We start from the raw sequence: 20,163 nt of genomic DNA on the forward strand, positions 1-20,163 counted from the left end.
TTAGTTGCCCTGGCTGTGTGTTGCGGGTCGTTGTCATGCTGGAAGACCCAGCCACGACCCATCTTCAATGCTCTTACTGAGGGAAGGAGGTTGTTGGCCAAGATCTCGCGATACATGGCCCCATCCATCCTCCCCTCAATACGGTGCAGTCGTCCTGTCCCCTTTGCAGAAAAGCATCCCCAAAGAATGATGTTTCCACCTCCATGCTTCACGATTGGGATGGTGTTCTTGGGGCTGTACTCATCCTTCTTCTTCCTCCAAACACGGCGAGTGGAGTTTAGACCAAAAAGCTCTATTTTTGTCTCATCAGACCACATGACCTTCACCCATTCCTCCTCTGGATCATCCAGATGGTCATTGGCAAACTTCAGACGGGCCTGGACATGCGCTGGCTTGAGCAGGGGGACCTTGCGTGCGCTGCAGTATTTTAATCCATGACGGCGTAATGTGTTACTAATGGTTTTCTTTGAGACTGTGGTCCCAGCTCTCTTCAGGTCATTGACCAGGTCCTGCCGTGTAGTTCTGGGCTGATCCCTCACCTTCCTCATGATCATTGATGCCCCACGAGGTGAGATCTTGCATGGAGCCCCAGTTCGAGGGTGATTGACCGTCATCTTGAACTTCTTCCATTTTCTAATAATTGCGCCAACAGTTGTTGCCTTCTCACCAAGCTGCTTGCCTATTGTCCTGTAGCCCATCCCAGCCTTGTGCAGGTCTACAATTTTATCCCTGATGTCCTTACACAGCTTTCTGGTCTTGGCCATTGTGGAGAGGTTGGAGTCTGTTTGATTGAGTGTGTGGACAGGTGTCTTTTATACAGGTAATGAGTTCAAACAGGTGCAGTTAATACAGGTAATGAGTGGAGAACAGGAGGGCTTCTTAAAGTAAAACTAACAGGTCTGTGAGAGCCGGAATTCTTACTGGTTGGTAGGTGATCAAATACTTATGTCATGCAATAAAATGCAAATTAATTACTTAAAAATCATACAATGTGATTTTCTGGATTTTTGTTTTAGATTCCGCCTCTCAGAGTTGAAGTGTACCTATGATAAAAATTACAGACCTCTACATGCTTTGTAAGTAGGAAAACCTGCAAAATCGGCAGTGTATCAAATACTTGTTCTCCCCACTGTATATCACTCCAGTGTTAATGTTAAATTGTAATGATTTCACCTCTATGGCCTATGTATTGCCTTACCCCTATACATTTGCACACACTGTACATAGATGTTTCTATTGTGTTATTGACCGTACGTTTGTTTATGTGTAACTCCGTGTTGTTGTTTTTGTCGCACTGCTTTGCTTTAACTTGGTCAGGTCGCAGTTGTAAATGAGAACTTGCTCTCAACTGGCCTACCTGGTCCAATAAAGGTGACATTTTTAAAAAGTATCCAAACTACATGATCCCATCGAGAGAAAGCTGACCAAATAAGCTCATTTCAATATGAGCCTTTTCTTATTATGTCCAAAAAACCTGCGTTGTAGCACATCTCCGACGTGTTCAACCTAGAGTAACCCTTCTATTAGCAATGGAAATAACAAAGAGAGAAGCATACAATGATGTAGACAAATGTGTGACTGCGGGCCTTTGCACCAAACCTCTTAAAGGAGTTCTCAGCTTGAGAGCAGGTCTGGCTACAATATTGTTGAACCATGCTGGAACTAGAACACTGACTCACTGAAACAAACGTCATGTTCAGTGGTCACAAAACATTTTGAAATTCTGAACTGGGAGGTGCTGAATGTGAATTTGTCCAACAAGAATGCTCACTCTTGTTTCCCACTGCAAAACGCTACTGAATACAAATAAGGATCTGAGGACCGAATGACAGAGAAAGAGGTCTGACTGTTCAATAAGCTAACATTTGCTAAACACAGCTCTGAGCTATGTCTATCATTGCCAGCAGCCTCCATGACACTATATACCGCATGTCCTGTTAGGGTTGTCGGTATCAGTCTCTGGAGACCATAGATGTCTTCTGCATGTGGGTTAGGTCTTAACACAGCGTCTGCTGTGGCTGACATCAACACATTTCATAACAGTTCATATAAATAATTATCTATAAAAGTATGTTGAGACAACTTTACCGGCCTACCCATCTTGCCCCTCTTCCCTGGTTCTCCAGGAACGCCCTGAAAATAGAACGAGAGAGAGAGAGAGACAATAATAAGATCAGAGCAACATTGTACTCTCTGGGAATAATTCTAGTAACAACTACACTCATGTAATAATGTCAAACCATCACAGACTAAGCTACCTAGAGTATTGTATATATTTGTATTTTGTTTAGCTACTCTGTGTAAATACTGCTTGATGTACATGCCGACTTGTATTGCTTCTAGAGCGCTCTGCACAAACCTACAGCTGTGGCAGCTAATTGGAGCTCTTTCATCGTGCTCTGTCCCATATAGGTGTCTTCCTTTAAGATTAGGAGGAGGTTAGAGAGGACAGACAGACACAGTGACCGACAGACAAAGATTGGCCTGCTACAGTATGGCGGCGCTGCATAGTGGAAAGGTCCATTGCAGGCTCACCCATGACGCAACCCCGGGTGCATGCGATAAGTAGGCTAATGGTCTGGTGTTCTTGGAGGCTGAGCTTTTGGAAGGCCTCGATTAGTTTAGCCAGTTCAAAGGCTCAATAAGGGGGGGGGGGGGGTCACAATGAGTCATCACCAACACTCCCGCACTGTCTTACTCAATGCAGCCTGATAGCACGCTGGAGGCAGTTCCCACATTTAAATCAACAGAGGGAGGGAAGATCAGAGTCACCACTGGGACAGGTAGTCAGAGTTGTCTCCATTCTTGTACACAAGAAGTGTTTGGTGAGGTCAGGAAAAAGTCCTGGCCCTAATCATTACAGACGTTGTGAGTATTTGGATGTGTGTAGCGGTAAGTTAAAGAAAGACAAACGTACTCTTTTGCCATCAGCACCAGGTAGGCCAAAAAGGCCCGCGATTCCAATGAAGCCCTAGAGAGAGAGAGAGAGAGAGAGAGAGAGAGAGAGAGAGGTAGAGGAATTCCATTTTCAGTGACTGCGAAGTAGATCTATTATAGGTTGAGAGTTGAGGAGTCCAGTGCTGCGGTTCTGAAGGTTCCAGGGTTGATGGATCAGGTCTCCATGAAGAACTAAGCCATGAGGCAAGTGTATATGCCCATGGACTGCATGGTGCTGGCTTCCACGATGTAGTCCAAGGGCACATACCCTCACGCCAGGGATCTCTGAAGATGACACCAATCTGGCCTGTTGATAGCGGGTTGAAGGCAACAAAACAGAACAAGACCAGGAACAACAGCAGCAATAGCAGTAGCAATGTATTCTATAAGACAGTGGAGTAGTGGAGTGCTGATACTGGTTCAGTTACAGCTGATGGGTTAAGGTTGAAGGTACATAGGGAAAAGACTACGTAGGTCAGGAGTTGATTGAGATGTAGCATTTTTAGATGTGCTCTATTTTGACAAACCTAATGGAACGGTATATCTTAGCGCTAGCGTTATAGGTTCGGTGGGGTGTCAGTAATATTTGAGCTATTTTCACAACTGGAATGTGGGGGGGGGGGGGGGGGATTTTGATACATAAACAAGTTGTGGGTGTGTTGAGGCCCTCACTGTCCAACCAGAACATGCTCCATGCCTAAATATGTGGTTGCGTCAAGTTGTGTATTGCGTTGTCATCAACTCCAATTTGAATGTTAGTCTATTATAGCCTAGTTTGTTAAATAGCCTGCCTCATATTTGATAAACATGTTGAACATGTTTGCAGTCTACATTGTTCTAATAGCATTGCTTCAATATGGAAATATATTGTTAACATAGGCTGTAGCATTCACACTGATATAGGGGCTAGGCCTACTGTAAATTGCAGTCTGGACATGGACATGCCAAACATAGTCAACAAGCAAGATTAAATTCACTCGGCTATTGATAAGACAGTGTATAATTCTAATACAAATTGAACAACCACTTGTTTTAAATAAACTGTCTAAATACAGTTACCAGAATTGCTCCCCATGGGTGTATACTAAGTTTGTTTTTTGTTTAATTTGATTAAAAAACCAATCAAGCTGTATTTTCAAATCAACAACAACATTTCTAAATATGATCGGGTCAGAAGCATGATATCACATCTCTCATTACATGAGCATAAGGCCAGGTTAGCACATGTAGGTCTAAGAGGTCTTCGGCAGGAGGAATGGATGTGTGTCCTATCCAATTAATATTGTTTCTTAAAGAGTATAAACTAACCCCACAATAGGCGTAGTTATTTCAAACATGTAGCCTATCTAGTTTTTTTTAATTTTTTTAATTGGCTTCAACATGGACATATTGATCTAGACATATTGCATATTCGAGCCATGGACAATTGGACATTGCCCAAACGTTAAGAAGATTAGCCTACCATCACCGTTGATATGGCCTGTTAGTGACGTTGCCACGTGAAAGGTAAACAAATGAACAGGCAAATAGCCGAGGCTACAAATAGATTCGGCATCAAGGACAGTGAAGTCCAGACGAAAGTGGAAGATCCATTTTGTTAACAAATTGATAAAGGAAAAACAATAAGCAGCCCATTGTAATAACTCGATGTGCATAAACAGATTCCCTACTGTCACTGACAATGCTCATTCGATGGGCATAATGAGTCCAAGCTTTTCACAAAAGCTGCACGGACAAAAATAATGTCCAGTATTGATTATATGCTATTGAATCAAATCACATTTTATTGGTCACATACACATGGTTAGCAGATGTTATTGCGAGTGTAGCGAAATGCGTATGCTTCTAGAGCCGACAGCGCAGCAATATCTAACAGGTAATATGTAACAATTCCACAACAAAACCTAACACACACAATCTAGTAAAGGAACGGGATGAGAATATATATGTATAAAATATATGGATGAGCAGTGACAGAGCGGCTAAGATGCAATAGATAGTGAAAGATACAGTATAAACTGTACATATGAGATGAGGAATGCAAGATAGGTAAACATTCTTAAAGTGGCATTATTAAAGTGACTAGTGTTCCATTTATTAAAGTGGCCAATGATATCAAGTCTGTAGGTAGGCAGTCACCTCTGTGTGCTAGTGGTGGCTGTTTAACAATCTGATGGCCTTGAGATGGAAGCTGTTTTTCAATCTCTCTGTCCCACCTTTGATGCACCTGTACTGACCTCGCCTTCTGAATGGAAGCGGGGTGAACAGGTAGTGGCTCAGGTGGTTATTGTCCTTGATGATCTTTTTGGCCTTCCTGTGACATTGGGTGCTGTAGGTGTCCTGGAGGGCAGGTAGTTTGCCCCCGGTGATGCGTTGTGCAGACCGCACCACCATCTGGAGAGTCCTCCGGTTGAGGGCGGTGCAGTGCCGTACCAAGCGGTGATACAGCCCGACTGGAATGCTCTCAATTCGGCACCTGTAAAAGTTTGTCAGGGTTTTCGGTGACAAGCCACATTTTTTCAGCCTCCTGAGGTTGAAGACCACCACACTGTCAGTGTGTGTGGACCATTTCAGTTTGTCAGTACTATGTACACCGAGGAACTTAACTTTACACCTTCTCCACTGCTGTCCCGTCGATGTGGATAGGGGGGTGCTCCCTTTGCTGTTTCCTGAAGTCCATGATCATTGCTTTTGTTTTGCTGACGTTGAGTGAGAGGTTATTTTCCTGACACCACACTCCGAATGCCCTCACCTCCTCCCTTTAGGCGGTCTCGTAGTTGTTGGTAATCAAGCCTACCACTGTAGTGTCATCTGCAAACTTGATGATTGAGTTGGAGGCGTGCATGGCCACTCGTGGGTGAACTGAGAGTACAGGAGAGGGCTGAGAATGCACCCTTGTGCATGCACCCGGGCCCCAGTGTTGAGGATGAGCGGAGTGGAGCTGTTGTTTCCTACCTTCACCACCTGGGGGGCGGCCCGTCAGGAAGTCCAGGGTCTCAAGCTTAATGATGAATTTGGCGGGTACTATGGTGTTGAATGCTGAGCTGTCGTCAATGAACAGCATTCTTACATAGGTATTCCTCTTGTCCAGATGGGACAGGGCAGTGTGCAGTGTGATGGCGACTGCATCATCTGTGGACCTATTGGGGCAATAAGCTAATTGAAGTGCGTCTAAGGTAACAGGTAAGGTAGAGGTGATATGATCCTTGACTAGTCTCTCAAAGCACTTGGTGATGAAAGAAGTGAGTGCTACGGGGCGATAGTCAATTAGTTCAGTTACCTTAGCATGTCGGCCACAGAGAATGAGAGCCCACAGTCTTTGGTAGTGGGCCATGTGGGTGGCACTGTATTGTCCTCAAAGCACGCAAAGAAGTTGTTTAATTTGTCTGGGAGCAAGACGTCGATGTTCGCGACGGGGCTGGTTTTCTTTTTGTAATCCGTGATTGACTCTATACCCTGCCACGTACGTCTCGTGTCTGAGCTGTTGAATTGCGACTCCACTTTGTTTCTATACTGACGCTTTGCTTGTTTGATTGCCTTGCGGAGGGAATAACTACACTGTATTCGGGTCATGTTTCCAGTCGCCTTGCCATGATTAAATGCAGTGGTACGTGCTTTCAGTTTTGCGCGAATGCTGCCATAAATCCATGGTTTCTGGTTATTGGAAGGTTTTATTAGTCAGTGGGTACAGCATCTCCTATACACTTCCTTATAAACTTGCTCACCGAGTCAGCATGTCAATGTTATTGTCTGAGGCTACCTGGAACATATCCCAGTCCACGTGATTGAAGCAATCTTAAAGCGTGGATCTGATTTTCAGACCAGCATTGGGTAGACCTAAGCACGGGTGCTTCCTGTTTTAGTTTCTGCCTATAGGAGGGGAGCAACAAGATGGAGTCATGGTCAGATTTGCCAAAAGGAGGGCGGGGGAGGTCCTTGTATGCATCGCGGACGTTAGAGTAGCAGTGGTCGAGTGTGTTACTCGCTCGTGTACTGCAATCGGTATGCTGATATAATTTAGGTAGCCTTGTTCTCAGATTAGCTTTGTTAAAATCCCCAGCTACAATAAAGGCAGCCTCCAGTCTGCATAAAGTCCAGTGAAGTTCCTTGATGGCCGTCTTGGTATCCACTTGCGTGGGATATACACGGCTGTGACTATAACTGAGGAGAGTTCTTTTGGGAGATAATATGGTCGGCATTTGGTTGTGAGGAATAATTCTAGATCATGTGAACAAAAGGACTTGAGTTCTTGTGTGTTGTTACAATTACACCATGAGTCGTTAATCATGAAACATACACACCCGCCCTTCTTCTTACCAGAGAGATGTTTTTTCCTGTCGGCGCGATGCACTGAAAATCTTGTTGGATGTACGGACTCCAATAGCATGTCCCCAGCTAGCCATGTCCCCGTGTAACAGAGTATGTTCCAATCCCGGATATCTCTTTGGAAAGCAACTCTTGCCCTAATTTCGTCGACATTAGCGAGTAATATACTCGGAAGTAGTGGGTGGTGTGCGCACATCCAAAGTCTCACTAGAAGACCGCGCCGGCACCTTCTCCTCCGACGGCGTTGTTTCAGGTTGGCCTCTGGAATCAGTTCAAATGCCCTGGGAGATGCAGGCAAAGGATACGCTTTGGGAAAGTCGTATTTCTGGTCATAGTGCTGGTAAGTTGACGTCTCTCTGAAATCCAATAGTTCTTCCCGGCTGTATGTAATAACACTTAAGGTTTTCTGGGCTAACAATGTAAGAAATAATACATAAAAAAACTAAGTTTCCTAAGGACTTGAAGCGAAGCTGCCATCTCTATCAGCACCATCTTGTCTCTGATTAAGCTGCTGTGTGCCTCCGCTGGCAAAATTGATGCCATAACCAATTGAGTTACAGCTAAGAACAGCTTTCGGTGAGTCTTAAATATCACCAATTACGCTGCTTGAAATTGGCACACAGGATTTACAGGACACACCACAAATACATCACCCTTCCCACCTTAGCCAAAACGAGCTGATATAAAAGAGGTCAATCACCAACCCTGGTGCCAGGGTTGGAAAATAGCAGAACGCTAGCTTTTACAAGTCACATTTACCAAAGAGGGTGCATTAACGCTAGGCAAAAATAGAGTCCTATAGCTGGTAGTTTGTAGATTACGGTTATAGCTAAGCGATAGTGGTGGTTAGTCGTAGTCAGTTGGTTAGTTGTAGCTAGGGGATCAGGGGCTGGTTGTGAGGCACAGTAGCAGACAGGGTAGATGTAGATCAGAGATACAGGGTGGTTAGATGTAATTGACGGGGTAGCTGTAGTATACTATAGGTAGGTAAGTACTTGAAGGTAAATATGGGATAAGGGGTAGATGTGTGAACCAGGGGTTGGGAGGGAGTTGGTTGATGCATAGCTTATGGTTGTAGGTAGGGGATAGATACGGTGGTAGTTATAGGTAGGTAAGGGATGGATGTAGATAGGACAGGGAGATGGTTGTGTGGTAGATCAGGGGATGGGGGTTGCTGATGGAGAGAAGGAGAGGATGGAAGGCCTCTTTTTACTACTTTAAACAGGAAATTCCAGCTGGTGGGGGCAGGGCCTGTTTTGGAACAGCCATGGGAGCTGATAAAGGGTCTTTAATGAAGCGCAACATAACATCACTGAGAGTGTGTGTGTGTGGTGGCTGTATACAGTTAGACAACTGTTTATGTGGAAAAGGCAGAAGTACAGTGTGTGTGTGTGTGTGTGTGTGTGTGTGTGTGTGTGTGTGTGTGTGTGTGTGTGTGTGTGTGTGTGTGTGTGTGTGTGTGTGTGTGTGTGTGTGTGTGTGATAGCAGACAAAACCAATAACTTTGATCAAGCAACTCTTGGCAAGCGAGTGTGTTTTGCTGCAGACTGGAGACACTATCCACTGTAAACAGAGAGTAGTAAAATCTGTGTCAAGCCGGATGCATAGAAGACAGAGATGGATTGCCCTTGAAAACCAAAGACATACAGTAAACATAAGAACATCAGCCTCTTTCCAGAATTGATCAAATCACGACCTGTAAGCATGACAACAGCGTTCAGTGTGGTGTTTATGGGTATGACTCAAATGTCCAGGCTATAGCACTGCTAAAGAAAGTCAGGCTCCACTGGAAAATAATTGGGGTAGAGGGAATTAAGGGTACACCTACCCGAGCGCCTTTCGGACCAATGGCTCCTATGGGACCTGGCAAACCCTACGACGAAGACAGAGAAAAAGTAGTTGAACGGTTAAACACAATTAGTGGTTAAGATAAAAACCAACCAATTATCACAGTGATACTATGTGTGTGTGCGTTCGTGCATACGTGCGTCTGTGTGCAATTTTATGAGTCTGTCAATTGGGAATTTATGAGTCGGTGGGTGATTAACAGCAGGGAGAGACAGGACTTCCTCTAGTGTAGCAGTTTCTAGAAACACAGTAACCCATCCTAGGAGTAGATGCCAGGAAAGCAGCTGTGACTGAAGCAGACTTGGGTTTGAAGTACGTAGTTAAACGAGTCTCTTAATTTATTGTCAAAACATTTATTCTTAGGAAGATTTACTATAGCTCTTCAACTGACTCTGTGGCATGATTTACATGACAACAACTCTTGTCCTGCACTTTGTGTAGATGTGCAGAATTTTGATATACGCATAATTATGCATTATAGCTCTAGTCCATTCACTCTCCCCTGCACAGGTACAACCTGTTAACACTTAATCATCCTTAATCCACCAGTCAAGAGCTGGTCTGAACCCTCTAACCCTACTCTAGATGAGCATAACCTCCTGACCCCTGACCCTCCTCTACTAGTCATACCTGACCCCTGACCCTTCTCTACTAGTCAAATCTGACCCCTAGCCCTACTGTACCAGACAAGCCTGACCCCACTGTACCAGTCAAGCCTGACCCTACTATAACAGTCACAGCACACCAGAGGATTTACTGCACCTGCCTGCCAGGATAACCTTTGGCACCTGGGCTTCCGTCTGGACCTCGCTCCCCCTGTGGGAAAGGAGGAAGGTGGGGTTAAAGGCAGATAGAAAAGATTGATAAAAAATTACAGTAAGCCAGTGACAGACAGCGCCTTGTGCAGAGTAATAGGTAGTGTAACGGTCAAACTAAACCAAAGCTGCCACGTCACCGTAACGGCTCCATAACGTGAGTCGCTGTTTAACAACTCACATGATCTATGAGACATGCTATACCCGAAAGTAAAAGCAATAGGTCTGCGAAGCGAGGATCGCTTGAAGCAGCACGTCTGCAAAGCGAGGATCGCTTGAAGCAGAGTAGTTTTACACTTTGAGTCTATTTTCCTTGTCAGCGACAGCATTGCAAAGATGTAGACACACAGAAATAATAAATCAATATATAAATTAACAAACAATCCTAATAATCTTCATAACACATTGAAAGTGTGTTTGGTATCACATTATATGCTTGTATATTTAAAAAAAAATCCAATCTAAGTTGATGCAATTGTTGATACAACCACCAAGTCATTTTAACATGCAAATGTGTATGATAAATGGTCTAGCAATGCATGAATGCATATCAACAAGATTGTGTTTTTGGAATTATACAGTGCATCCGTAAAATATTCAGACCCCTTGACTTTTACCACATTTTGTTATGTTAGAGCCTTATTCTAAAATGGACTAACTTGTTAAACAGGTTTTCAGAAATGTTTGCAAATGTATATAAAAAAAAACTGAAATATCACATTTACATAAATATTCAGAGCCTTTACTCTGTACTTTGTTGAAGCACCTTTGGCAGCGATTACAGCCTTGAGACTTCTTGGGTATGACGCTACAAGCTTGGCACACCTGTATTTGGGGAGTTTCTCCCATTCTTCTCCGCAGATCCTCTCAAGCTCTGTGTTCAATTCCTTCGACCTCAAGGCTTGGTTTTTGCTCTGACATGCATTGTCAACTGACCTTATATGGACAGGTGTTTGCCTTTCCAAATCAACTCCAATCCAGTTGTAGAAACATCTCAAGGATGATCAATGGAAACAGGATGCACCTGAGCTCAATTTTGACTCTCATAAGTCTGGCTGCACAACCGATTGGCAAACGTATTATTGGGAAATCATGACTAAACTGCATAAAAATTAGAATGAACTATTAACACTATTAAACAAAGATAAATGATATAAACAATGATAGTAAAAAGCACTTTGGTTAGCACTTTAAATTCAATTTTGGGAAAAAAGGCAAACTTAGTTCCATCATTCATTGATTCAGATGGCTTATTCATCACAAAGCCAACTGATATTGCTAACTACTTTAATGATTTTCTAATTTGTAAGATTAGCTAACTTAAGCATGACATGCCAGCAACAATTGCTGACACTACACATCCAAGTATATCTGACCAAATTATGAAAGAAAAGCATTGTAATTTCAAATTCTGTAAAGTGATTGAGGAAGAGGTGAATTATAATTTTTTCTCTATCAACAATGACAAGCCACCGGGGTCTGACATCTTGGATAGAACAGCAATTATGCCACTCATATTTTCCATATTTTCCCAATTTAACCCTAATTGAAAGTGTATTCGGAGGGAAGCAAAAGTCTTTCCGCTACCTAAGAATAGTAAAGCCCCCTTTAATGGCTCAAATAGCCAACCAATCAGCCTGTTACCAACCATTAGTAAACTTTAAGAAAAAAATGGGTTTGACCAGATACAATGCTATTTTATATTAAACAAACTGACAACAAACTTTCAGCATGCTTATAGGGAAGGACATTCAACAAGCACAGCACTTAAATAAATGACTGATGATTGGCTGAGAGAAATTGATGATAAAAACATTGTGGGGGCTGTTTTGTTATACTTCAGCATCTGCATATAAATGGATGAGAAGAGCGTGGGGCCTAGGATCGAGCCTTGGTGTACACCCTTCGTGACAGGCAGTGGCTGAGACAGCAGATGTTCTGACTTTATACACTGAATTCTTTGAGAGAGGTAGTTCGCAAACCAGGCCAAAGAGACACCAATACTCCTTAGCCGGCCCACAAGAATGGAATGGTCTACCGTATCAAAAGCTTTGGCCAAGTCAATAAAAATAGCAGCACAACATTGCTTAGAATCAAGGGCAATGGTGGCATCATTGAGGACGTTTAAAATTGCAGTGACACATCCATAACCTGAGCGGAAACCAGATTGCATACCAGAGAGAATACTATAAACATCAAGAAAGCCAGTCAGTTGATTATTGACAAGTTTGTCCAAAACTTTAGATAAACAGGGCACAAAAGAAACAGGCCTATAACAGCTAGGATCAGCTTGATCTCCTAGCGTCAAGTTTAAGGAGCTCCTTTAGCACCTCAGACTCAGTGACCGCCTCCAGGGAGAAACTTAGTAGCAGGGCAGGGGAAAAAGAGGGAGGAGCATCGGGTCTAGTCGCATTAGAAGGGGCGGGAGATGAGGAAATGTTGAGTGGGCAAAAAGGAATCCTGACTTAATGAAGTGGTGATTAAAGAGCTCAGCCATGTGCTTGTTGTCAGTAACAACCACATCATCAACTTTAAGGGACATGGGCAGCTGTGAGGAGGAGGGTTTATTCTTCAGGTCTTTAACCGTTTTCCAGAACTTCTTGGGATTAGACCCACAGAGAGAGAACTGCTCCTTAAAGTAACTAACTTTGGCCTTTCGGATAGCCTGGGTGCACTTATTTCTCATTTGCCTGAACGAGAGCCATTCAACCATGAGTATGCGTGTGCTGAGCCTTTCGCCAAGTGCAACTCTGAGGTGGAGTAACTCTGTAAAATCACAGTTGAACAAAGGGCTAAACATTTTTTTAAATTCTCATTTTCTTCATGGGGTCGTGTTTGTTAACAATATCACTGAAGACATCAAAAAAGAAGGTCCAAGCATCTTCGACAGAGGGGATCAAGCTGATTCTATACCATTTTACAGAGGCCAGGTCATGAAGGAAGGCTTACTCATTAAAGTTTTCTAGCAAGTGTTTGACAAATCAGGACAGGACGTTTCACTGAGCAACCATTACAAACACAGGCTGTAAAAGAGTGATCACTAAGGTCAGTACAGAAAACACCAGACTGGTACCTATCAGGGTTATTTGTGAGGATAATATCAAGGAGAGTGACCTTTTCTGGGTATTTGGAGTCATACCTTGTGATTGGTAATAATCTGAGAAAGATTTAGGGAGTCCTATTGCTTTAGGACTTGGTCAGGTGGTTTAAGCATGTCCCAGTTTAGGTCTCGTAGCAGGTAGGGTACAGGCCAGCGCTGAAGGAGAACGATAACACCCCACAACAGCCAACAAAGTGTTATTTGAATGTTTAATGCTTAAAAACCAGCAAATCAAATTGTTTGGGGACAGACTTGGTGGAGACAACCGAGTACTGAAGTTGATCCTTGGTAAAGATTACCACTCCCCCACCTTTGGAAGATCTGTCTTGCCAAAAAAGGTTATAGCCAGAAAGGTTAACTTCTTTGGGCTGCAGGGGCAGTATTCAGTAACTTGGATGAAAGGTGCCCATTTCAAACGGCCTCGTACTCAATTCTTGCTCGTACAATATGCATATTATTATTACTATTGGATAGAACACTCAAGTTTCTAAAACCGTTTGAATTATATCTGTGAGTAAAACAGAACTCATTTTGCAGCAAACTTCCTGTCAGAAAGTGAAAAATCTCAAATCGAGGCTCTGTTCCAGGGCCTACCTAATCTTTTGCTTGAAATCTATTAGTATACATGCACTTCATACGCCTTCCACTAGATGTCAATAAGCAGTGAGAGAAGAAATGGAGTGTATAGCTTGATCTGAGGTCGAATAAGAGCTCTTGGCATGACGTGACACCAATTTTCTGTTTTCAGGAAGGCGCGAGAAGGAACCGGGGATTGCCTTCTGAAAAGCTGTCGTTATAGACGGCTACTATCTCCGGCTTTGATTTTATTTGATAAATGTGACAATATCATCGTAAAGTATGTTTTTTCAATATAGTTTAATCAGATTATTGAATTTTTTCCGGGAGTTTTGGCGTGTTCCGTTCTTTGCGTTTGTTCACGATGGACAGCTTCGCGCCACTTGGCAAGTTTTGCTTGCTCATTCGAGAGGGAAAAATTACATTCTAAATCCAAACAACGATTGTTCTGGACAAAGGACCACTTGTACAACATTCTGATGGAAGATCAGCAAAAGTAGGACCCATTTATGATGTTATTTCCTCCTTCTGTGGAAAATGTGTCGTTGTGTTTTCCGCTTTGATTTTGGGCGCTCTCTCGCAATAACGTAAGCTGGATGTCGTACTGAAGTTATTTTTAGAATTCTAACACGGCGATTGCATTAAGAACTAAGCTATCTTTAATTTCCTGTCCAACATGTATTTTTTAGTAACGTTTATGAATAGTTATTTGATTAGATTAGGTGCCTCCAAGATTTCTCCGGACATTGTTATTGCATTTTGCCTAGTATTCACATTGTATAACCACGATTTGTGCCGCTAAATATGCACATTTTCGAACAAACAATATATGTATTGTGTAATATGATGTTAAAGGACTGTCATCTGATGAATTTTGAGAAGGTTAGTGAAAAAATTAATATATTTTGCTGGTTTATTCGTTATCGCTACTGTTGGCTTGAATCAATGCTGTTGTGTTTTTGGCTATTGTAGTAAGCTAATATAATGCTATATTGTGTTTTCGCTGTAAAACACTTAAAGAATCTGAAATATTGTCTGGATTCACAAGATCTTTGTCTTTCATTTGCTGTACAACATGTATTTTTCATAAATGTTTTATGATGAGTATTTAGGTATTTCAATTTGGTCTCTGTAATTGTTCTAGCTGCTTCGGTGCTATTTCCGATTGTAGCTGCAATGTAAAACTATGATTTATACCTCAAATATGCACATTTTTCGAACAAAACATAGATTTATTGTATAACATGTTATAAGACTGTCATCTGATGAAGTTGTTTCTTGGTTAGTTTGGTTGGTTCTTGGTTAGTTAGGTTGGTTTTGTGCACGCTACCTGTGCTGTGAAAAAATGTCTGTGCTTTTTTGTATTTGGTGGTGAGCTAACATAAATATACGTGGTGTTTTCGCTGTAAAACATTTTAAAAATCGGACATGTTGGCTGGATTCACAAGATGTGTATCTTTCATTTGCTGTATTGGACTTGTTAGTGTGAAAGTTAAATATTTCTAAAAAATATCTTTTGAATTTCGCGCCCTGCACTTGGCCTGGCTGTTGTCATAAGTGTACCGACGTCGGGCTTGCAGCCCAAAGAAGTTAACATCATTATTCAAAACACTCTTTCTTAACCACGTCTCAGTAATGACCAACACATCTGGATTGAAGCAGATATCAGAGCACAAGTCAGAATTGGTGCTAGCAACAGTAGTTGGGCCAGGGTGTACATGCACATTTCCAGATATCATCAACAGTAATACAATCAAGGCACAGCAGAGGACAGGGAAAGCTCTGCAGTGTTGATGTATGACATGAGAATGTGCATTAGATGGCAACAGGATCATATTATACAGCAATTTCACCAGGTAACATGAATACAAAGCCGGCGAGAGGTGGATAGAATAGGATGGGGGGCCAAAAGTCTGTGTAACCAATAGAGAGTCAGAGTCCCGAACAGTCTGTCCCACGGTAGGGTAAACAAGAAAGTTAATAGTCAACAAAGCATGCAGGAGTCATGAGGCAAATAGCAAAATGAACAAGAAAAAAAAAATACTGCTATTTTAACTGCTACATCTTTTCTGAAAGTAAAACAGTCAGGGTTCAGACCAGGTCATAGTACCATCTCTGCTACTTCTATGATTTTAAATGATCTCATAAATTGTTTAGATACGAAGAAACACTGTGCTGCCCTCTTCATTGACCTGTCCAAGGCATTCGACACTGTGGATCACACCTTACTTATTCAGAGACTCTGTCTCGGATTACAACACTAGATTACAGGGTTGGTTAATGCTGGAGACTCCACATGTATCCATAGAGTTGGGCAAATCATCCTTTTCCTACCAGGCCCTTATCATGTGTAATAATCTCCAAGTAACATTTCATTTGGATGTGTTGTTGTCTGTGGGTCAGTTTAGTTGAAAGGCTAAGGATTTTTATAATGATAAATGTGTCTTATGTTTGATTGTTTATTGTGTATATAATATTTGCTATTTAAGTTTGTTTTAAATTGTATAAAATGTTATTTTCTGTATTGTTCCCAGGGCACATTTGCAAATGAGACCTAGGTCTCAATGTGTTTTTCCCTAGTTAAATAAAAGTTAATAATAATTTGATCCAATTAGGGCTTGGCATGGGGGGTGGGATGGGCAGATTGAAACCAAGTTTCTTACAATGCAAACGTGTTCATGCAGAACTTCCTTCGACGTGCATAGCCCCTGCACAGTGCACACAGCCTCCTATTGAAGGCTCCCCCATTAATTTGGCTCAGGCCTATGCGTACAGCAGAGCCTCAGAGAAGTATAGCTGAGGAGAGGTGAAAGGATGAGCCCTCTGCCAACCCCCATCAACATTAAATCAGTAAGGGGGGTCTAAGATATGGTATGGGAGGGTCGGGCTTGTCATTAGATGCTCCAGTCGTGTGCTCTTTGCTCTGGTAATACATCACATTGCATTAGCAAAACAGAGTTATTACTCAATCCCTGTTTGCCTCCTCATTCAGACAGAAAAAAGCATGTGTTCATCTTGTCCATGCAAAAATAGTCTTAGACTGGTGAAGTATGGGTGGAGGAGGACACAAACACACTCTCCTCACGCCTCAAGGAATTGCCTCCGTTGACGTCCCTTCCACCGTTTTTCTCTCTAAGGCCATTTTCCTCAAGAGGACTCCTTGCAATTAGGCTGAAAATAGCCTTGATATGTTACGCATGCTCCAGAACCTTAAATAGCCTGGACACTACGCTGCTTATCCAGTCTCCTCCACTTCTTCCAAAGACTGTAACGTAGCAACTGTCAGCAAAATTGTTAAGAGGTTGTAAAAGCAATTCTAATGAATGCAACCGTTGGACAATGGATGAATATACTCCAAACCTTTTGAATTTTAAAATCAATCAGATATTGACTAAATTATAGCACATAAAACATGTTACTGGCACGGACAGTTTAGGGATTTTGGTGGGAATACAGGTATTACATTAATATACATGCTCTAATGGTATCAGGTATTTGTGAAAATATTTTGTGTTAAAATAAAGTACGCTTAAGTATGCTTAATTTGCATAAACACACTGGGTGTATTTTCAATATGAATAAATTAACATAAAGGGGTGGAACAGGGCTGCAAACACCAACAACTTGCTCTGTCTAGGCTTACCTGCACTCACCACGTTCTGTTGCATAATTCAGCAAGTGTGTCAATAGCAGTATACCATCAGATTAAAAATCAACACGCTTGACTCTATATTACATCTATCTATACATACATTTTTCATTTACATTTTGGTAATTTAGCAGATGCTCTTATCCAGAGCTCTTATCCAGAGTGACTTACAGTAGTGAATGTATACACTTTCCTACTCTATTCATACTATACATTTGTCACGTGCGCTCCTTCTCCGGCCTCTAGGTCACCAGGCTGCTCGTTATGGCGCACACCTGTCACCATCGTTACGCACACCTGAGCGTCATCAGACTCACCTGGACTCCATCACCTCCCTGATTACTTTCCCTATATATGTCACTGCCTTTGGTTCCTTCCCCAGTCGTCATTGTTTCTGTTCCAGTGTCATGTCTGTGTGCTGTTTGTGTTTTCTTGTTTGGTATTATGTTACGTTTATTTATTAAACCACTCACTCCCTGAACTTGCTTCCCGATTCTCAGCCCACACGTTACAACATTGTTTGCGAGTTCAGACATAATAGCACTATGAACTGAGTGTTGATTTCAGCACATTTCATTTGTAAACATTTCAACTGTATTAAATTATTACTTTTTTTTCAATTGGGCAAAAAAATCTACACACATCAAAATAATGTTACCTTTCTTCTCTTTCTTGTGATGTAACTTCCAAGACCATGCATTAAATCCCTGACGAAGCTTTAGCGTTGTTATAGATGCAACGGAAAAACAATATATTCCATTTTGACAGGTCATTACAAACACGTCTGTGGTTGTAATGTTAAAGGGAAGAAAAAAAACGACAGGCACAAAGCAAGAGTAAGAAAGAGTCGCAATAAAGTGAAAAGAATCAATCCAGTGAGATTTAAGTGACAGGTGGATTTTGCACCCCTCAAACACAGGAAATAGATGAATGAAAAAGACAGATCCTCAGGTGGGAGGGGAATGAGCGTTGCTACTGTTGTGTGTTCCTTGGGTTGAATCAGTATAGTGCTGCTATACAGTGATATGGTATGAGTGGCTGTGTCTGTGTTGGATGGTGTGAGTGGCTCTGCTCTTGGAGCTGGAACAGCCCAGCCAGCCAGATCTCTCCTCACTCCATTTCTGGCTGCCTCCAGGCATGTTAGGCTCAGCCATTTGCCAACTGCAGAAAAGGGATTGGGGCTGGAACTCCCAAGAGTCGATAATGGAATCAATCTGATTGATAGATGCTTTAGAATGCCAAATCATCATCCGTTACCATGGTCGCCATAGCACTTTTGCGATCCCATAATACAGTCCATAATTTGGGCTGTTGGACATTGACGGAGAGTGGCAGACTGAGGCGAGACATAATGGGTTTGGAGTTGCTCTGGTCTTGGAGATATTTTTTGCATCAGGGGTCATTGATAAGAGCTTTCCTATGGCACTGTAGCAGAGACATTTTGACAGAGCAACAATGCGAAGATGTTTCCAAAACGAACTGCATCATTCCAAATACCCAGCACAACACTTGATTGACAATAACAATTGCTTTGCAAATACACAATGTTAACTTTACACCAGTCGTGTAAAGTACTTAAGTAAAACTACATTAAAACCTTTTAAGGATCGGACCCTTTTTTTCGCCTAAAATTACATACCCAAATCTAAATGCCTGTAGCTCAGGAACTGAAGCAAGGGTATGCATATTCTTGATACCATTTGAAAGGAAACACTTTGAAGTTTGTGGAAATGTGAAATTAACGTAGGAGAATATAACACATTAGATCTGGTTAAAGATAATACAAAGAAAAAAAACAATAATTTTTTTAGCATCTTTGAAATGCAAGAGAAAGGTCACAATGTTTTATTCCAGGTTAGGTGCAATAGATGGCAGCATTGTATGTGCAAAAAGTTTGACTGATCCAATGAACCATTGCATTTCTGTTCAAAATGTTGTTTCAAGTCTGCCCAAATGTGCCTAATTGGTTTATTGATACATTTTCAAATTCAAAACTGTGCACTCTCCTCAAACAATAGCATGGTGCTTCTACACCTGCATTGCTTGCTGTTTGGGGTTTTATGCTGGGTTTCCATACATCACTTTGTGACATCAGCTGATGTAAGAAGGGCTTTATAAATAAATGTGATTTGATTTGACATAGTATTCTTTCACTGTAATAGCTACTGTAAATTGGACAGTGCAGTTAGATTAACACGAATTTAAGCTTTCTGCCCATATCAGATATGTCTATGTCCAGGGAAATGTTCTTGTTACTTACAACCTCATGCTAATCACATTAGCCTACGTTAGCTCAACCGTCCCACGGGGGGGAACACCGATCCTGTGGTTAAAGTAATACTATTTCTATTTTTGACAACTTTTACTTTACAACATTCCTAAAGAAAATAATGTACTTTCTACTCCATACATTTTCGCTGACACCCAAAAGTACTACTGCATTTTTAATGTTTAGCAGGACAGGAAAAATGTCCAATTAACACTCTTAAAGAGAAAATCCCTGGTCATCCCTACTGCATCTGATCTGGCGGACTCACTAAACACAAATTTGTAAATGATGTTTGAGTGTTGGAGTGTGCCCCTGGCTATCAGTACATTTAAAAACAAGAAAATTGTGCTGGCTGGTTTGCTTAATATAAGGAATTTTAAATTATTTATACTTTTAGACTTTTACTCAAGTAGTATTTTACTGGGTGACTTTCCCTTTTCTCAAGTATGACGGTTTTACTCAAGTACCACTGCTTTACACCCACATAAGTAAGCGTTGGCCTTATGCACATCATAAAAGGAGAGGTTTTGAAATTAGTGAAGTATTGTGACTGGCTAAAGGAAAATTAGGGATATTTATGTTATCTACGCATTTATGTACTATCAAAACAGTGCCTTGTGTGTATGTAGAGGTGTAACATGAC

At 41.8% G+C, this 20,163-nt stretch overlaps 1 protein-coding gene across 1 annotated transcript in view; it reads right to left on the minus strand.

The window, feature by feature from the left end:
• Positions 1–20,163, minus strand: part of LOC139544466 (collagen alpha-1(XXVII) chain B-like) — a 205,405-nt gene that overhangs the window by 127,606 nt on the left and 57,636 nt on the right. The window contains exons 9-12 of the mRNA XM_071351593.1: positions 9,874–9,927; positions 9,092–9,136; positions 2,918–2,971; positions 2,089–2,133 (exon numbers count right to left, since the gene is read on the minus strand). Of these exons, the coding sequence (XP_071207694.1) occupies positions 2,089–2,133; positions 2,918–2,971; positions 9,092–9,136; positions 9,874–9,927 (198 nt within the window). The remainder of the gene's footprint in view (positions 1–2,088; positions 2,134–2,917; positions 2,972–9,091; positions 9,137–9,873; positions 9,928–20,163) is intronic.

This window comes from Salvelinus alpinus, chromosome 18 (assembly GCF_045679555.1).
Source record: "Salvelinus alpinus chromosome 18, SLU_Salpinus.1, whole genome shotgun sequence".
In the NCBI taxonomy this organism is placed as follows: domain Eukaryota; kingdom Metazoa; phylum Chordata; class Actinopteri; order Salmoniformes; family Salmonidae; genus Salvelinus; species Salvelinus alpinus.